Raw genomic sequence first — 20,947 nt, 5'->3', positions numbered from 1 at the left:
TTGTAATATTAGAAGGTACTCTAACCTATAGAATTCCAGTCCAGCCAACATTAAGGACCTAAAGGCACGCTAACTGCATTTTCAACGTTATTTTTGCAACAGTTAGCCTTCCCACTCAATGCCGACTAAAATACCAACCAAAATGCCTGAAAACCTTATGCAAACTGTGCAACAATACACTCCAGTTGGTATTCCGTTTTGTTTAGTTTGCTACAAAAGAAGCTTGATTTTACTTCACAATTATATATAACTAGTGACCGTCCGCGGATTTTGCTAACATCAGAAGAAAATATCGCTCAAGGATCTGTTCATCTGTTCACATGACATGTAAATACAGGTAGGACAGGTCCTTGAACGGCTTCGCTAGGGGAAATCATAAATCCTCTTTATTCCTTACCCCGTGGGAATTTCGGAAAATCTGTTTTTATTACTTGTCTACGTTATAAAGAAGAGAACATCTGTGTATTTCAGCTCTATTGGTCCAAGTTTGAGTCAGTCGCTGAGACAGGACTTTTCTTTTTATACGTACTGATTTTTCACATATTATGAAGAATTACACTTGTAAACAACTAATGAGCAAGTAGGTAGTTACAACACGTATTGTTATTTCGGCCACAATGGAAGATTGCCAATACGGTAAAAATACTACACCATCAGGCACTAAAATAACATTCCGATGCCTAAAATTTTCATTGTAAAGGTCTAGGTATATTGAGGAAGGCTTGTGCAAATTTGTCGATATAGGGCAAAATAAAGAAAAACTAACTCACTAAACTAACTACAAGTGTAAATTAAAAATTTAAAACACCCCCGATAAGTGAAGGTTACAGTAACTAGAAAAGAGCTGATAACTTTCAAACGGCTGAACCGATTTTCTTGGATTATAGCTAAGAACACTCTCGATCAAGCCACCTTTCAAACAAAAAAAACTAAATTAAAATTGGTTCATTAGTTTAGGCGCTACGGTGCCACAGACAGATACACAGATACACAGACACACAGATACACAGATACACACGTCAAACTTATAACACCCCTCTTTTTGGGTGGGGGGTTAAAAATAAAGTAAAGTAGTAATAAAGTAAATAAAGTAACTAAGTAAATTACTAAATTGGGGATGCGACTGCCGGATTTGTTTCAGTAAATGTATAACTCTGACTATCTATAGTTACCTATACGTTAAACTAAAGAAAATAATTGATACTTCAACCATTCATGTCGAGAACATATTTAGATGAAAATTATTTGAACTCTTTGATTTTCCGGCATGAAATGTAGCCTATGTAACTTTCCAGGTCTTTAGCTATACCCATGCAAAATATCTCGTCGATCCGTTGCACCGCTGTGACGTGATTGAAGGACAAACCAATAAGCAAACACACTTTTTCATTTATAATATGGGTAGTGACAAGGTATTTATAAGTAAAAAATGACTTTGTAGCACTGTTTAGTTTTAAAACATCTTTCTACACAATTTGGAATGTGAAAATTATTCTGAGGAGCTTATATTCTTAGGCAGATAACCGAAACTTTTTGCTCTGTACACGTGGTATCGGGTATCCTAGATAAACATTACCTTTAACTAACAGCATCAATGTTAAATAGATCCTGTGACAACTTCGTAGTTCAACCAGTGGAAGTTTCCTGTTTACATAGTCAAGGGTGCAATAATAGGAAGGTATCGGAGGCTTGGCAGGTATATTTACAGCAAGTATCTTTTGAGTACCTACTTGAAAGATCCATGTAATCTTAAGCATCATCCAAGCCTGCGCAACCACGACTATTATTTACAGCTGCACATAATATACAGGGTGTAACCAAAATGCTAGCAAAAACTTAGCGTATATAGCGCGGTAAAGCGTGCAAAACTCTGGTCAATGACCCACCTACGAAGCGCATTGACTTCGAGTGACCTATTTACGGAACGTTCGTTGACTGCTAGCGTCAGTCAGATGTTTTATTTGCAATATATGTATTGTGAACTTTTAAAATGAGGATTTTTTTAAATGTTTTTTCGTAGTTTCCTATGGTATCTTATCGGTAATCATCAGTACCTGTCTTCGTTTTTGCTAGCGTTCTGGTTACACCTGTAGATTCCCGCATCTCGCGTTCATGACGCGTAGGTGTGGCTGTAGTTTAAGTGACGGCATATTGCTATTCCAGTATGTGTAGGCTGTTTCCTTATGTACTTAGAAAAAGTTATTATGCTATCTACAATCAAATCCATAATCATAAAAGAAAACAATCGAATATCATTTTTATTTTTCCACGCATAAACTATGATAAATCTATGCGGAAATGAACCAAAATCTATTGAGATTCGAAAACGGACAAAAAGAAAAATATTCTAAAAGCAATTTATTTATATAGAGCCCTTATATAAAGCCCTTTTGAATCAGACAAGGATCAAATACTTTGAGGTCTGCTTTATCTTATCAAAATTTGGAAATGGCGAAGATCAAAGACCATACAGCCTAATTTATCTAAGCAACATTGAAAATCACCGGAATCACTTTCATTTTTATTTATTTGTACCTACTTAGTAGTACAATTATAACACGGCTTCGCCCGCGTGGACTAAGGTTTTTTAAATCTAGTGGGAACTCTTTTTTCCAGGATAAAAGTAACCTATGTCCTTTCCTGGGATGAAAGCTATCTTTATACCAAATGTCGTCCAAATCGGTTGAAAAGTTAGCAGACAGACAGACAAACCGACAAAGATAATAATATACTATGGATGGACAGAGAAGTCCTTATCTCTATAAGAGATCTCTACCAGTGATTCTTGGGATTGTGGCGAAGATACTTTATATATCGGTATTTTGATTAGCAAAGTAGTTCATTTTAAACTCCTAGAAAAATTACACAATACTTTTCCTTATTCCCTGTACGGTTCATTCAAAAAATTACAAGGTCTCGCTGCGATAGCTTTCGGAGGGTTAAACTAAACAAAACTCAAGGGAGTGAGCCAAAAGTTACGCTTGCTCAGGTATACTGAACAAACAACGAGTGATAGAGGTCCCTCTAACAAAGCCGAAAACTCGTCTACAAATACATAGAATAGAATAGAATAGATTTTTATTCAAGTAGACTTTTACAAGTGCTTTTGAATCGTCAAAATAATTTACCATTAGATGCCATAATTTACTATAACACATTACGCTTCAGTATTTTGCAAAATAGCTATTCCAATTTACTTCGTTGGCTATGTAGGTATATTCTGAGAATGTAGTAATTTTGATGTTCATCTTTTGTGCGTCTGCACAAAGTGTTTGGATGATACCTACGACTTCGTCTGTTCGGGTTAAGGTTTTTCAAAAATTCCATTGGAATTCTCCAATTTTCCGGAATAATAAATAGTCTAAGTCGTCTCCGAGCTACTAAGAACTCAGAGTATCTAAGAAGATTTCTGAAAATTGGTGAAGCGGATGGGTGGCACTTTCATATTTATAACATTAAGTATTAGCTATTGCCCGCGACTTCGTCCGTGGTAGCTTTTGTTACTTCTGGATAAAGTGGTTTTTGATGGTAAAAGAAATATTACAATCGGTTCAGTAGTTTCAGAGTTTATTGATTACAAGCAAATCTTTTCTTTTTATAATATTAGTAAAGATATTCTTGTCCTTTTGATAAATAAAATTACTCCTTTACTTTAATAATTACGACTTCGATTACTTTTACTGCCTCATTGGTCTATCGGGTTGGGCCAAGATATAGTTGGAATTTTGGGTTTTCTGTCAACAAATTCTCAGTAACAGCCCAGAGTAGAGTTAGCGGTGTTACACTTCCTTGCTTTAGAAAGCCTTGGGTTTATCTTTCTCCGATCGTGTCAGATAGCCATCCTACTTTGAGAATGAGGGAATAGCGTAGTGTATTTGTGCACAAGCTCGTGCACTTTAATATCTCTTGCGCAGTTGGCTCCGTTAAGATTGGCCACTGTAACTGAAATTCTGTCGTGAAGCACATGTAAAATAGGTATACATATTACTCATGACTCCACACCATGGCTGAACAACTGCCCGGCACGTTTAATGTTTATAAGATCAAATATTCAAATGGAGCTTACACGTTGTGTTATTTCGGTGTTGGTGTCAAAACGACACTGCTCTAAAAATGACTGCGAAGGGGAAGCCGGGGGGAATCGATGCACAGGAGAAAGGGGGAAAGAGGGGAAAAGTGGGCGCGGGGGGGCTGCGCCTACGCATTGCCCACCGCACCTTGCCGCCCGCCGACCGCCAGTCAGCAACTGTGACTCGTGTTGGCTGAACCATCTGTAGGGCCATCTTCTTTTTCTTTTCGTAGGTGAGTCCGTGAAGTTTTCTATACTAACTACTCAAAAAATCGACATAACCCACCGTTGAGTGCAAAAGTGAAGTGTTACCGCCACGCCGCGCAATGGATTGTGTGTGAAAATATGTTCGTGACGAAAATTATCAACCGCGCGTCAAAGTGGTGCCGTAGTACTATGTCAAAGTTAAAATAATTCGGATTCCGTCTTGATTGCTAAGTTAATCATATGTTATGACGTCACCGATAAATATAGTTCCAACTTTCAACATCCGATTCTGAGGATCCGGCTTCAGGACTTGGCATTGACATGAAACGGTTTCAGCTTACAGTTAATTTAATTGAGCGCTTTCTTGTTAATCAACTTAAATATTGTGGAAAAGTTTCTTGATTCGGCGCAAATTTTACTGAGCCTTATCATTGAGTTATTTAATTTAGGAAATTCAATTTTCTAATATTACTATTTTTTTTATTCTTTAATTTGGAGTTTTGGGAGTAGAGTTTATGAAACGCTTTCTTAAATTAACCTCGATTAATAATTTAAAATCAAAATTATTTATTTACAAAGAGTGATTTTTTAACAATCAACAATCATAAAAAACACTACTTTGATTTACTATGTCCTTAACATTAACGATTAAGTCATAATTGGACTTATAGAAATAGGATCTTAATTCTTAATACAACTTTTTTTTTACATAAAAATAGAATTAATTTAATATTTAAATTAAAACATTTCTTTATTGAATTTAAGACTCAGCTTAAAACTTTATAGCATTATTTTTAATGAATAAGATTAAACTAGTAAAAATTATTCGTACAAAAGCAACGGGTTATATAAATTTATTTATTAAAATCTCTAATGACATGAATACCTACGTCCGTATCGCTCGACGTCTGAAATACTTGTAATCTAAGTCGACCGTTTGCGACCAAATTAGGATGCGCGGGAGTGCCAGCCAGCCTATTTCAGTAGCCCGCGCCGTCCGAGCGGTGACGACTACGACCGAGTTTCCCCGAACACACTCGAAGTTAAATGCGGCACCAGCATTACGTTAAGAGCGCACGTTGTACCAAAAACCACGTTTTCCCACCCGTTATAAATTCAACCTGACCTAATTTAGATCTAGAATGCATTTCAGCCGCAATGTGCAACATTTTTGTCAACTCAACAAAACGCAAGGCTTAAGGCGTTTTAAAATTGTTGGGACATACATTTTTACATAAATGCTTAAATATCAAATATCAATTTCCTACATCTGGGTATTGGCTAAGGTCCAAATAGTTTTAAGTAACAGATTCTTGATGTAAGCCAAAATTTTCGTCTAATGTGACTGAAATATATTACATGTAGGTACCTATATAAATTTTCTGCATTAATCAATAGCTTGTCAGCTTAACGGCCCTTAATAGTTATCCGTTTATCCGATCAACCATTCAAAACTTGAGGTATAAAAGTTATAAATTACCTATTAGGTCTTACGTAAATTAAAGTTATCTGTGTAAAATATGAATATCTAAGGCGAGCAGTTGTAAAGATATTTTTTTATTAATGTTTTAATCTGAGTTCCGAGTTCGTTTTAGTTTTAGGATGCTCTCGTAATTTTTGTATAGGTATTTCTATTTAATTCTCGACATGTGTTGGTATAGATATTCATTTTAATTCAGCTAGCGTCACTTGTTTAAATATTTTTTTTGCATTTTCGCAATGACTTGTATAAACTAATAAGCTATAGGTTATCAAATCTAATTAATAAATTTCTATATAAATAAAAAATATCGGTGTACATACAATAAAAAAACGGGCTGAATTGAGAAGGCCTTGACCTTTTTGGAAGTCGGTTGATAAAAAGAGAAGCTACTGACATCTCAATGTACACCTCAAACCACCTACCTACGTATTTTTTATATCATAGATCTCCGCTACGAAAGGATTTTCGGGATTCCACTCGAGTGAAGCAGGCTCGTGTCAGCTATATTTATTATTCATAAAGTAAATAGATAAACGCCTGTTATCTTGTTCGATACTGATATTACATCCACTTTGCGCTACTGTGGATTGTAGCTTTAGATAAAATTCGAGATCAATGCCTGTCATCTGCCAATATCTTATCTGTTTCTCTTTTGAAGAATATTTCACTAGATTAGAAAGTCAATCGATAGCCTATATTTGACGAGTTTATCTTTATATTGACAATACCAGAAATATCTAGAAGGTACTAAAGGTCCATAAATTTTTTTATGTACCTACTCGTAATGTGGCCTGAAGGAACACGAAACAGTGAGCTATAGAGAAATTGGAGGGAGGCCTTTGCCTACTTGTAGGGCACAAAACACAAATATTTTGTGCCTAGGGCTGCTTTAGATTGAAATAATTATATTTTTACAAGCAACAGATCTCTGTTTCAATTAAATAAAATTCTTGGCTAATTTAGTGATTTATAATTTCTGAATTGCCTTAGGTCTGGTCCCAGGGGAGGCTAAGCCAAAGATTAGTTACTGTCGCCAAGCAAAGCAAAACCTTACAAAGTTGTAAAAAATAAACTGCCTAATTCATACTTGTCTTTTTGGAAAATTATCTCTGGAATGTCCAAAATGTTCAATGTATTTCTAAGCCAAACTTTCCCTGAGGAAATCATAAAATACAGAGATTCAATTAAAACGGATGGATGATAAAAGTGGCTTGTTTTCTTTATTAATGGATGAACAATTTTCATAATGAACTTCGTCCTGAATTTAATTTAAGTCTCGCTATGGAATTTGTTATTTATCGTTGAAAAAATATTTCTTTACTTATATTAACTAAAGAAAATAAACAAAAATTCTTACAAAATTTGCCTAATTAATTTTTTTTTATAGGACACCCAAATCCACACAAACACAATGGCGGATGATGAAGTGAGGTAAGGCTTGTAAATTAATTATATACATCAAGATAAATATAAAAATACTTTCCTTTTATAGGTTTGTAAATGTATGCTTTGTGCTTTAACGTAAGTATCACTTTGATTTTTGCGTAATCCCTGATAAAGTAAACTAGATATTTAAAGTAGATAGTGATGTTTATTTCCCAATATCTGTTTCCTAAACAAAGTAACAAACAAAAACACTCATCCCTGTTGTTCCTAATTAATTTTAATGTACTTTTTGGTTTTAATTTTTTCGAAGTGAAAACTTCTTTCAGCGCGTTGGGCAATTTTGGACTGCAAGGTCGCGTCACCAACATGCTAGTGTTATAATGCTCGGAGTGCCGATAGAATATAAAACTAAACTTAATAGTTGTTATTTAGACATTTTAATTTTTGATACTAAATCAAAGCCCTTAAATAAATAAAGAAAAAAAATTTTTTTTTGATACTACAGTTAATTTGAAAATCCAAAAAAAAAACACTTGTTAAAATTTCAAAGTTTTAAGTTTTCACTTCTGCCGGCAGTTCCCGCGACTGCCAATTTTTTTTTAAATCACAAATTCTTAAATCTTATTTTATTACTCTAACATATGTTTTGTTATTACTTTTCTTTCATTGCATCATCGCATCATCTGGGCATCGACATCTGGATTGCAACCGATCTGCTCGATGACGACAATCTACAGTATTGAATTCTTTCTCTCATCGAGACACAGGTAGAGTATGATGAGTGACTAACAACAAACTTTTATTACTCACATAACATAATATTACTGTACACAATGAACAGGTACATTTTTTTCATTATTACCTTTATAGAAACAATGAATATGACCTACTTAGGTACTGAGAAAACAATTTTTTGGAATATTTTTTAAATCAAATGTTATTCAACGTAGGCGTTACTTATACGGCACCTGTTATAACTATATAGCTAGGTGTCCCTAAAGGTATTTTTAATAGAAAATCGTAAAATAATAATAAGTAATATTATATAATCTGAGAGAAGTTTTTTTAATAATTCTTTTGTAGGTACTTCGAAATATTTGTTAATAAATAGCCTAATATCGAATGTTTTACAAAAAATATTAAAAAATAAGCATTTATTTCATAATATTTATTCTTTCCTTCCCAATGGAGATTTTACAGATACAAATTTTGTAAATTACAAACCAATATGTTGAAAATATCGTAAGTTGGTCGATAAATTCGATATTTTTTTGCTCTTCTGTCGGCCTATTAATATTGATTCATACACTAAAATATTTGTATTAATAAACCAATGAACTAAAATGGCGTCAATGTTGATTTGAAAGATTGCTTTTGTTATTCACACACCAGTTTTGTACACCATTTGTGATTCACACACACTGCGTTTTTCAATGCACAATAACAATAATTTGAATGTTTAAAACATGCAATGTTTATTAACATTATTATTACCCACGTGAAAAGAATATTATATACTACTGCTACACATTAACACAATACTTACACACTGCACATAAAAAAAATTAAATTATATTATTTGATAATTTTTTATGATTAAAATAAATGTTATTTTTTGTTTTTGAGAAAGTTTTTAACTAAATCACAAACACACTAACCGATGCATATATTTAATAAATCGTTTCTATAATTTTAATTTTTCTTTTACAGAAAAAGCGTCTCGATGAGGTAAAGTAGAGAAGATTGAGAAGAAACTTACGTACTCATACACACACTCATAGTAATATAATAACAAATCAGACATACAGAATTCAGTTCAAACGTCAATTTTTTAAAGATTTTTTCAAGTTTTGATAGCAAAATAGATTAGAAAAAACATGTTTCCTTGTGAAATCCGAATGTAACATAATACTTATCCAAATTATCGATAAAATATTATATTTAACTTGAGGTTTTAGCATCACGCAAGAAATCTGAAAATTAAAAATAATCATAATTTTTATGATAATTATGTTCTGTTAACACACACTCGTACACTATATCAAAGCGAAGCTTCTTAGTGATCGTTAGGCATAAGGAATCAGTTCGCAAATTGAATAAGAAAGTTAAACGTACGAACACGGCGATTAAATTCTCATCATTGGCGTATTGGCCCTGAGCAAGAGTAAAAGATTTTATAAAACAATGCCTAAGAAGCTTTGCTACTGTTGAATTACTTACATATCAGTCTTTTTGTCAATTTTTCCCAATTCTACTGTGTCATGCAATGTCTCCAGGCGAAGAAGGCCAAACAGGCCGAGATTGACCGCAAGCGCGCCGAGGTGCGCAAGCGGATGGAGGAAGCCTCCAAGGCCAAAAAGGCGAAGAAAGGTTTCATGACACCAGAGAGAAAGAAGAAACTTAGGGTAAGTGTCCAGATAATCAAAGCTGTTTAAATGATAAATACCTATGGTAAATGCTGTTGATACCTTTTTACCAAAAATATGCCATACAATCCTTATTAGAATAGAATATATTTTTATTCAGAGTGCTTTCGAATCGTCAAAATACCTTAATTTTGGCTGGTGAGCTAACTGACTAACTGATTGACTGATTATTTCTTCAAAATGGCTACTCCAGAAACTAGCTCCACTCTCCTTTCATTCAGCTTCACTTACTCTTGATAAATTTAGAAACCTAATATATAGAGACGATAATAATCCAGACAATAAAGGTTGTAATTTCCACCATCATTGGTTTAATAAAATTATGCTTATTAATAATTCAACGAAAGATCTGATAGTTTACTTGGTACTTTGTAGTTGCTCCTCCGTAAAAAAGCCGCTGAGGAATTGAAGAAGGAACAGGAACGCAAAGCAGCCGAAAGAAGGCGCATCATTGAAGAGAGGTGCGGCAAACCCAAGAACGTTGACGATGCAAACGAAGGTAAATATACACTTCCAAACAACAAACTACTCCTATATTAGAAATACATTTGTGGAAAGTTACAAATTCACTTATTTTTCTCTAGATATCCATAACATTGTAATTGTAGTCATTTTCGTCATACACCTCGCAAGGCAATGCAGAGTGAGCTCTGTCTTTGCAGCATTGTTACCCATGTAAACTGTGTATTCGCATTGTAGATACAGTTGCAAGGATTTGCAAAGAGTACCACACCCGCATCGGCAACCTCGAAGACCAAAAGTTCGATTTGGAATACATCGTTAAAAGGAAAGACATGGAGGTAGTGAGACGAGCCGTTGCGGAAACCCTATTTATTGACAAACTTACAAAACTTACCAAACTTCTTCATTTAATGCTGTGATGTCGAAATGCGTGTTGTCTATTACCTTCGTCTATTTTAATATGTTTCTGCTGGTGTGCCAGGAAGTCCCTCTGGCCTCTTATAATCTAATGCGCCTTTTCCTTCTAAGCTAAGTAGTCGTTAAGTCTAAGAACCAATAATTTACTTTCCTTTTTAATAATTCATTAAATTTCTCTCTAAGACTCATACTCTAGCTTACCTTTCATAACGTTAATACGCGAGCGCCGACGGAGAGCGTTAGGTCTAGGACACGGAAGCTAAGCGGCTAAGCGGCGGGAGTAACTTGTGGTTGATGTTGTAGCCGCTCTCACGAGCATCATTACGGGATACCACCAGCGTATCGCGCGGCTCGAGGAGGAGAAGTACGATCACGAGATGGAAGTGGCCCGCAGAGCTCTCGAGGTCTGACCCGCTTTGCGCGTACAGCACTCATTTATTACGCTCTACGTTTGAGTAGTTCATGCCGACAATGTGACTAGTAAACGACATTTATTTGTTTTCGCCGCAGACTCACTTTTATCACTTTAGGGAGCTGAAAATTAAAAAACTTAAATATCTAACTAATGTGGATAACAATAATGAAATTTTTGAATTCGCTAAAATAACTTCGTCCCGTTATCTGAATTGGAGCAATATAGAATGACAAGTGTAGACATTTTCATCGCGTTTTAGTTAACAAAATCTTAAATTTTGTCGCAAATAGAATTCCCACCTGTATTATCATGTAGCTTCGCTTACGCTTCCAAACCCTGTAAACCGACACCACCACCGGAATGAGAGGCGGACAGCGTCACTTTCAAAATTGTTGTACGTTAAATTGTGATTGTTTTTCTTTAGCGGAACTGCAGACGATATGTCAAATGTACTGGCACAGAATATACAACCTTGAGGGGGATAAATATGAACTAGAACGAGCTATCCAAATTAGGAAAATGGAGGTAATCTGCATATTAGGATTGGGAATGCATATTCTGACGTGATCTGAGTTTATTATGATAGTTGTTACGACATGACATGATAGTTGAACGGCTCACCGCACACATGCACACGTCGCTCCGTCGACAAACGCAGGCCACTCACACAGATGCCCATGCTCATCATGCCGGCTAAATAATCTGTCTTTCCTTTTTCTATAGCATTGCTCAAGAGAATAATACAGGAGTATTATGACCGCTTGTATGTGTGTGAGGGCCAGAAGTGGGATTTGGAACATGAAGTCAGGAAAAGAGATTATGAGGTATTGACCCATGAATTATGACCATTGTGAATATCACAGTCATCGATTATGTAACAAACGTGCGCGTGTGACAATACGTGTTTACACTTTGATATAATGCTTTGTAAGTTTTCGGTTGTTTGCTGTTGGATTGTAAATAACGGTCGAAGCGCGGGTTAGTGGTGTACTCATAGAGCAGGGTGTGCCTGAGCGTAAGTCGGCGCCCGCGAACTGGGCCCGGTCGAGCCACGGGAAGGCATGCGGTGCAAAATCGATCTGCCGACATGGAGCTTACACGATTAACACTAACGCCCGCTGCAGCCATCGGCGTAACACTGCTCTCATCCTCACGGACTGCCTCGCTGCATGATCGCTTCTCATTCGCCGTACCACCACCATTCACATCCGATATCATGTCACGCTCCATGTTTGTAACTGATGTCATTAACAGCGACTCGTCGACGGGAGAAACTTCTGATATTTACGCGTCGATGGAATTGATTTAATCTTAGGGGCTTTAATTATTGCATGACCTAGCAAACTTATCAATGAGTAACAAGCATAAGAATCCCGATTAATATATATCCCTGATAGTATGGCACTTTAATATTAATCGATAATGACGGAAGCGACAGCATTAATCGAGTACCTACCAACCGTCGCTGCATTTGACCGTTTGATGCTTCATGTGTGGTGACAGCTTACTGGCCTTACTGAATTTTCTCTTTTTATTGATAAAGTAGCAGTAGAATTACCGATATTGAATTGGAACGTTGAACGGGTTCCTCTACTGGCACACGCAAGTGCATAGTTTAAGTGAAACTTCTTGTTCCAAATCTCCAGCAATTCATGTATGTGCCGTTTGATTTCGCGCGAAATGTTTGCGTTTTCGGATGCTGACACATTTATGTTACCTCTCTCCTGCGAACCCCGTATATGAGTAGTTGGACACCGAGTGCTAAATTAAAAGTGCCATGCTGTGGTCAATCCTTCTCACTCCCTTCCCTGTCCAGGCTGAGGAGATGGCGCCCTCGCTCGGATACAAAACCACAAGAACACACAACATTTACATACCCACATGATTAGGTGATCGATTTTGCACCGATACTCTTCTACACACACTGCGACAGCTACGTTATGAATAAACGACTATTTATGTGTAGTGATTGATAATATAATCCAGATCGTTATTGTACATTTATTTGTTAGTGAAAAACAAATAAGTTAGGCGCTAAATATTATACAACTTCGACAGCTAATGATGGGCAGGTAACCAATGAAAACGAAAATTGTTATAAAGAATGAATGTGAATTGTTATATGAAATGAATAGAATATTTTTCATTGCTCAGTCATCGAAGTGGTAGAATATTATCAGCGCTAAGTTTTTGCACTTGTATTATATCCCGCACAGTGACTTAAAAATAGAAGAAAGAGCTGCTAAAGACCAGCTACCAGTTACCTCGCACAAAGAGCACGAGACAAAATCACACAAATAGCGGCTAGAGACATAAATGATATATTTAGGCGAAGAGCACAGGCAAAATACATCTTATCACAAATTGGATTTAGTTATAACTTGCCTTGATGTGTATAGCAGACACATGGTGTAAACTGTTCTACAGCTCGCAAATAACACTGCCTAATCTTCGCTCAGTTCTCTACCTATCTTGTTTTGTGCTTTAGTCGTAATAATCAAGTAGTGTTTATCACCAAATTAGTTACATCTAAAACTTATTTGGAAATAAGTTATATCGATATTGCTCACTTCTAGTAGCTTATTTCAATGGTTATTTTAGCGCTTTCGTAGTTTACCAATTTCTTTTCTTTCTTATGCATGAGATTTCTTATTAATAGTTTTAAGCTATTTTCACCTATTTTTTCGAAATTTCATCTTTTCTTTTGGTATTAAAATCTAATTTGTGTTACATAATTTTATTAATAACATAAAACTCTAAATTCTGAATTCTCGTATTACATCGACTTTTTCAATTGCCATTCTCTAAGCTTTTACACAATTATACAATATGCTTGTATCTTAATATTTTTTACTCATTACATATTATTATTTTGATTAATAATTCAAAAGCATTTTATTAAACATTGATTTTTGTTAAACTTATTATTATATTGTCTAATCATCTGCTTAAATATTTTGATAGATCTCCGACCTGAACTCTCAAGTCAATGACCTCAGAGGCAAATTGTAAGTATATTATTATCAATATTTTTTTAAGTTAAATTGTTGCCCTTCAATCACATATCACAACAAATTGTTCCCAGACATTGAGATTTTCTCCACAGTCCTGCAAATAATGTAAATGTTTGCGATTATCGACAATCTTGTTGCTTGTGTTAAAAAGTTACTTGCCACAATTTTCGGCCAAGTCAATATCCACACGGTTCATAAGATTCCCGATTTCTTCATACACCCATATGTTCATCTTGGTTCTAAATTTCACTTCTAGCGTCAAACCAACACTCAAGAAGGTGTCCAAATATGAAAACAAATTCGCCAAGCTCCAGAAGAAGGCTGCTGAATTCAACTTCCGTAATCAATTGAAGGTTGTCAAAAAGAAGGAATTCACCCTTGAAGAAGAAGACAAAGAGGTAAGCATAATTTAATACTTTGTACCTATAAATAATTTAGTCAAAGAATATCTATTTTATGAAGGTGGTTAAGGTTCGTTAAATCATAATCATCATCATTATCAACCGATAGAAGTCCACTGCTGGACGTAGGTGTCTTGTAGGAACTTGAACAGCGGCTTGTATAATACCCAAACTCAATTAATTGATTTGGAAGAAGTAAATTATATTACCATTGTAAATCTAACTGATCTGATTTTTATTGATCGTGGTTTAATAATATTTTGTAAATCATAAATTTTTACGGAACTATATTGTAAACATTAATTGTTTATCATAATATTGAATCGTACTAGTTCGTATATTATTATTATTTCTATGTTACTACGTATGTTTAAGAATTCAAGTCATAAGAAACCAATCATTTTTCTTTTGTAAGACTACTTCTTCTTTTTTTTGATAACCTATTATGTTCATTAGTAATATTTATCAATTTAATTCCATCGCAACTATCAATAATTATTCCTCGCTGTTCAAAATTAACTGTTCTTTTACATTGATCATACTTATTTTTCTTCCATTTCTAACACTTCCCCTATGTAATTGCTGTTATATTATCAAACAAATTCTTAAAATATCTAACAAAAAGTTTAACAGTTGTAGAGATTTAGAGATTACAATACAATATAACAATATCATTAATCATGTCCCAACAGGCCAAGAAAGCAGAGAAAGCTGATTGGGCTATCGGCAAGAAGTGAATTTGCTTTACATATGAATTATATTCAGAAAACTATTTCCATCGCATCAACTTTATGACGATTTAATTATTCTAATTTATCATTTAATTTTTTAATAAAAATATTTGTTTTTTATTGGTTAATTGTTTAAAATTTCCTATGAATGTCAAATCTGACAAAAAAGAGGTGAGAAATGTTTGAAGCGCGAGCGTACATTATGCTTCTCCCCTGCGTATATTATGTGAATATTGTGTTCAACATAACATATTTTGTTTTATGAAAATCCTACTAGAGCTTCAGCTGAAACTTAAAAATAAAACATGTTCTATACGGCTTCGCAAATCTTGAGTTGTTAGGTTTAAATTCAAGTTTTAATTTTTCTGTGCTAATATAGACACCTTTCTTGACTAACAATTCATTTTACCCATCACCTAAGATTAATTAAATTCCAGGTTCTACTTTTAGCGTTTTGTTTCTTTGAAAGCAATATAATCTAAATATTGCAATCCAGGTCTATGAATGGTTTCAATAATTACAATATTTACAGGGTGGTGCTGGCGCTAAGGTAACTCGATAAATCTGAGTAAAAAAAGTTTTATCTAGATATCACCAGACGCATGTGAAAGATTTAGCACATCATAGATAAAACCATTTGTAGAATGGTTATTGGCTGTATTATATTATTATAGTCCTTATATGACTTTTGATAACTAACTTCTACAAAATTATCAAAAGGTCTCCGAGTTCACAATAATTCAAACTTTTCTACAGAGAGTAGAAATATAAGATAAAGAACTATCTTTACCTATCTTTTTTATTTCCAAATTGGAGTGTAATACCTACTTACTGTAATTATTTGTGTGTCAATTTCGACTACGTATTACCGCTGAAATTAATAATCAATCCTACCTGAATTCTGTCGATAAGTTGCTATTACCTGTTTTGATATTATATGTTACTTGTCGACAGATTAAAGATAGGTTAGTTATTATTCTTTCGGCCATTAGTCTTTTCGAATTTATGTATTACCTACCTGCCATTTATACATTTAGTTGTTGACATTCCAAGATTTATAAGTGATTCTTCCTGAATTATTTTAAAAGTCGTTTGTTACATAACTTCTTAGAAAGTTAACAACTATTGATTTGTATTTGCGCTGAAAAGTACACGCTTATTTTGATAGTGAAATATATTTTCCACTGCTCTATATATACGCTTACATATATAAAGACATAGTTTTAGAGATTTGACAATGCAACCAGTGAAAATAGTTGCTTTATTAAATAAAGGGTGTAAGTTTCTAGTAAATCAATAACTGCTACGAAATTATGAGTTATGAGTGTATATGAAAACTTAAAGTTGTACAAATCGTTAGAGCGCTTTTGGTCTTTCTTTAAATACATAGTACTCATAAACTGCTTCGTAACAGTTTTTCTTTTACTTCCAACCAAGAACCATCCTTGTGTCTAGGACTGAGTGCGACAATAGTTAAAAGATTGGAACTTTTCGGATTTTAAACCGATTTTAAAGTCTATGCTTCATATAGAACTTAGGGGTAGTTATATTTTATATAACTCGATTGAATTGCACATTTTTTGTACTCATATTGTCAGAAAACAAGTGGCTCTAGAATTTAATAATATAGTTAACTGCCAGATTAAAATACTTAGAGCTATTTATTTTGCGACTAATAGCAAGTAGATATAAGAAATTCGGTATCACGACATCCTCAGTTACAAGCTAGTATTATTTTTATAAATCACATTTTCTTGTCAGTTTTTAGCTGAGTATGTTGAATCTAAATTAAATGCACAATTGTATATAAAACGTAGTATGCACTTTTATACAGCCTTGTTCTGTTCACATATCTATTATGTGTATACGTGTATACTAATATATACGTATATATGTATATATATATATATGTATATATATATATGTATTTAAAAAAATATCAGCCTTTGGTTTGTTAAAATTTTGCCTGGCAAACTTTATTACCTTTGAACTTTTTCTACGCTCTATTATTTAGGTAAAGTCAACATTGGAGACAGACAAATGCTGTATGCATTGTAAATATATCTTAAAACAGACCATATTTATATATATTATGTACTTGTTTTAAGGTGTATGTCAAATTGTAGAAATCACCTTTCGCCGGCAGCGGTGTTGAGTTTTATTGAAGTAGCTGACGCTGTCGGTGTGTGTTTAAAAAAAATATAAATCTAATATATTCATATTGTTTCACAGAAAAAACCAGACTGGTCCAAGGGCAAGCCAGGCGATCAGAAGGTAAAAGAGGAAGAAGTTGAGGCATGAAGTGTTTCCCTATCATAAACTATTAATTGTAATGTGACCTAAACACCAGCTGACCAAAAAGCATTTTGAAATGAACCCTCGCGACTAAGTGATTAGGGGTTAAATTTCCTTGAAAAATTCCTCCATCATTTTGTATGTATTTGCTAATGACCTAGAACACTTCGAACGTCAAACCCATTTTATTATTATTTATTTTTTAATTAATGTTTTTTGTAAGTTAATAATACGTTAAATAAATTAATTTCTGTATTATATTACATTGGTTATGTGACCTCATTTTCTCCTGTGTGCCACCTATCCTTACATAATATTATTATCTCTTGTACTTTGTTTGTAATATACCTAGCGTAAAGGGTAGCAAACTGTATACAAATATTATTTTTCTGGGAAGATAATATAAAGACACTAAGCAATTAGAACTACATATTACTAAACTAATCTACATTAAGTAATTAGTGATGTTAAATAATATGCCTTACATAATTTTGGTAATCTGATTTTCAGATAAGACTAAAGGATAGAAAATTTATCGAATCTACCCTTTATTATTGGTATTGTTTTGTAATATTCCAATGAGTGTTTGCCTCCATTCCCCTTTCACTTTCAATTATAATTAAGTATATTTCAATATAAAGAAAGATATTTTTATCATTCTATAAATTGATTGAAATTTTTAGAAAACTGGAATCAAGTATGATATATAGAGATATAGTATAGGCATCAAATATTCCTGAAAAGCCGGCAATACATTGACGGTTCCTTTGGTGCTGCAAATATTGCAAAAATAATAATGTGTGATACAAATAACATATGTATTACATACAGCAACTACTTATTATAAAAAAAAATGTTGTAAAACAAGTTTCCGAATTCCAAGTAGATCTTTAAAAAAAATTAAATTGATTACCTCAGAAGGTGTTATAAAAATAACTTGAGTTTGAAAAGATACATACACAATCAAATACTACCACGTATCACCTCTAAGATGTTCGCGTCAGAACCCATCATAAGGTATCCCTTACAACTTTGAAAAATATCAAATACTATTACTTAACTAACTACATAGACAGTTAATGCCCGGTGGAATGGTGTTATTATCAGAAACCTTCCTTCAAGTCCTGACAACAACTGTACAAAGCTGCAACACGATTGGATGAACGATGCCCGAATGCATAGGCAACAAACGGACAGCCAGACAGAGAAACACAATTTTTTAATATATTATGGTAACTATATGGTATATTATGGTATATTTTTCAGTGATTTTAGGTTTACATCACAAACATTAATTTATTACAAATCATATTATTATACACCACATAAATGTAGTATCTACGAGAAAAAGGTAAGTTTAATAAACCTAATTAAGTACGCTTTCTATTAAAAAATAAAAAATAACAACAGCTACTTATTAGATTAGAGCATATTTATACTTATTATAGTACTATTTTAGTACAAAAGGCAATCGAATACACTTATTTACCTACTTCACATCAATAGCTTTATTCAACAAAATATTTATTATTACAAGTACGAAAAAGCTATATCTACATAAATAATAATATATTTTATTTTATTAATAATAATCAAATAAAACAAACGGTAAGTAATATATTTGATTAGGTACTGATAAAACAAGTAAATGTTTTACATTAATATTCACAGTAGGTTTAATTAAATGACCTCCGATAAACGTAATAATTTATATATATGCTTTTGCTTTACCAAATGCATCCGTATGTTTTAAACCCTTTATTTATACCTCTGATAAAAGTAATTAGCGACTTATTGCAATAATTTTAATCAAATGTATGAAATCTTTATTTATATTTTAAAAATAAGGTATTATTAGGACAAATTTTTCATTTGCTATAAGAACTATTAAATAAAAAGTCATATTAATGTAACGTTTTTTGAAGATCAACGTTGTCATGTAAACGCTGCCCCAATAAACGTTCTGAATAATACTAATTATTAATCTGAATAGTGTTACAAAATGTTATTCAGAAAATGTAAACATAACAGGTCCGCGTCAGCCTAATATTATTATCATCTAAAATAATTCTCAAATCTTAACACAAATTATTACTATGATGTAGTAAATAACATTTTAAAAATAAAATTATTAAAAGCTATTACGATGTAACTGATTTAGCTAAAGCTTAATGCTTAAATAGCTATACAATTAGTATGCCGGCTAAAAACTTGAGCAAATGCGCAATACCGATTTTTAGGTCTTTAGGTAATGGTTCAAAGGGAATGCGAGAGGATTTCTACTGCGCGGAAGCACGCGATTGGTCGATCAGATTGTTTTCAAGGTCATTGATAACACAGTATTGATAGTTTTCTCCCACTACGCCAATGTTTGCTCAAGTTCTTTGCCAGGTATTGGCAGGTACTTACTTTGTACAAGGAACCATAAGCTTAATTTGCTATAATCCGCCAAACCAACGAAATATGTATGGTTGGTTTGGCGGATTATAGCAAATTAAGCTTATGGTTCCTTGTATATCATGGACTTCCGCAAAATAACGCCTGCTTCTATAATACGGTACCTACTTTGGTAAATAATCCGTGTCATGCTTGTTGCTGCGCTTGTAATTCATATAAGCAATATAAGAGATTGCATTATAATTTGTCGTGCGCAGGAGGGCGCTCCAGGCGAAGCGCCCGCGACGCCGGCGGCGGGCGCGCCGGCCGCGGCCCCCGCAGCTGCGCCTGCACCCGCACCCGCTGCAGCTAAAGGTAACTATAGTATAGTACAATCAGTACAATTTTGTGATATAAAGGAAGATGTTTACTAGAGACGGTGAGGCGAGCATTTCGTATGTATGTATGTTTTATCTATCCCGCCGCGCCGACGACGGGTCGACGGAGTTCCATAAAACCGGTCAAGTGCGAGTCGGAGTCGCACACGAAGGGTTCCGCACCATAGTAAGGAAAACTCAAACAAGTATAATATTACAAGTTAATGATGGACGTCGCCATCTTATGATTTAGGAAATTAATTATGTTAGTAAACACATTTTAATCAATAACCGACAAACAAACCAAAGCGCGGAGAACAAAGGGTTGTAAAAATAAGCCCACTAAGGCCATAAGCCAAGATAACGGGCCCTAGCTGATGAAATCCCGGCTAAAAGTTCGCCACCAGGGTACAAAGTTGCCCTACGCCTCACACGGGTAAAGAGGCCATGCCACGAGGCCCGTACTCCCGCTTGGCCGTTTCAGCCAAACGGAAAGGACTTTACTTACCAATTAGAGAGTAAAGTCTTTTCCGTATGTTACCTACCCGAGAGATTGTCCATAATAACAGTATATAAGTCTAAATAATGTTTTTTTCTGATTTGCAGCATAAACAGTAACTAGGCTACGGAAAACCATCATCGCAGATCACCATCGATCGCTCCATCAAGATGATTATGTACTCGTACTTTTCCATCTCATCGTGATATTATAACATCATATTCATTATTGCGATTAATAAGAACTGTAACGTACGTGTGTAATCAAAATCTACTATTGTTGTTAATTTTTTTACAAATATTATACTTATAAATAAAAAATATCGTTCGGTTATCAATGTTTTTTAATTTTTACCAAAATTGTGATCGTTTTTCAAATCTTTTACAATC

The 20,947-nt window shown here is 34.0% G+C and overlaps 1 protein-coding gene across 19 annotated transcripts; it reads left to right on the top strand.

Annotated features, from left to right (window-relative positions):
* The first annotated feature begins 4,157 nt into the window (after positions 1 to 4,157).
* Positions 4,158 to 20,891, top strand: LOC123866004 (troponin I). 19 transcript variants are annotated; one of them, XM_045907281.1, is made up of 12 exons: positions 4,158 to 4,302; positions 7,147 to 7,185; positions 8,856 to 8,873; positions 9,422 to 9,550; positions 9,947 to 10,070; positions 11,589 to 11,689; positions 13,830 to 13,873; positions 14,136 to 14,277; positions 15,544 to 15,561; positions 17,244 to 17,285; positions 19,961 to 20,057; positions 20,666 to 20,891. In XM_045907281.1, the coding sequence occupies exons 2-12, from the start codon at positions 7,171 to 7,173 to the stop codon at positions 20,668 to 20,670; spliced, it is 735 nt and encodes a 244-aa protein (XP_045763237.1). In that variant the 5' UTR covers positions 4,158 to 4,302; positions 7,147 to 7,170; the 3' UTR covers positions 20,671 to 20,891. The 19 variants fall into 19 exon arrangements, with proteins under 19 accessions (XP_045763237.1, XP_045763239.1, XP_045763240.1 ...); XM_045907283.1 differs by lacking the exon at positions 11,589 to 11,689 and adding an exon at positions 11,290 to 11,390; XM_045907284.1 differs by lacking the exon at positions 11,589 to 11,689 and adding an exon at positions 10,754 to 10,854.
* Positions 20,892 to 20,947: the final 56 nt, after the last annotated feature.

Source organism: Maniola jurtina, chromosome 6 (assembly GCF_905333055.1).
Source record: "Maniola jurtina chromosome 6, ilManJurt1.1, whole genome shotgun sequence".
Classification (NCBI taxonomy): domain Eukaryota; kingdom Metazoa; phylum Arthropoda; class Insecta; order Lepidoptera; family Nymphalidae; genus Maniola; species Maniola jurtina.
The sequence above is the reverse complement of the archived record's forward strand: the minus strand, read 5'-3'. Positions and strand labels throughout refer to the sequence as shown.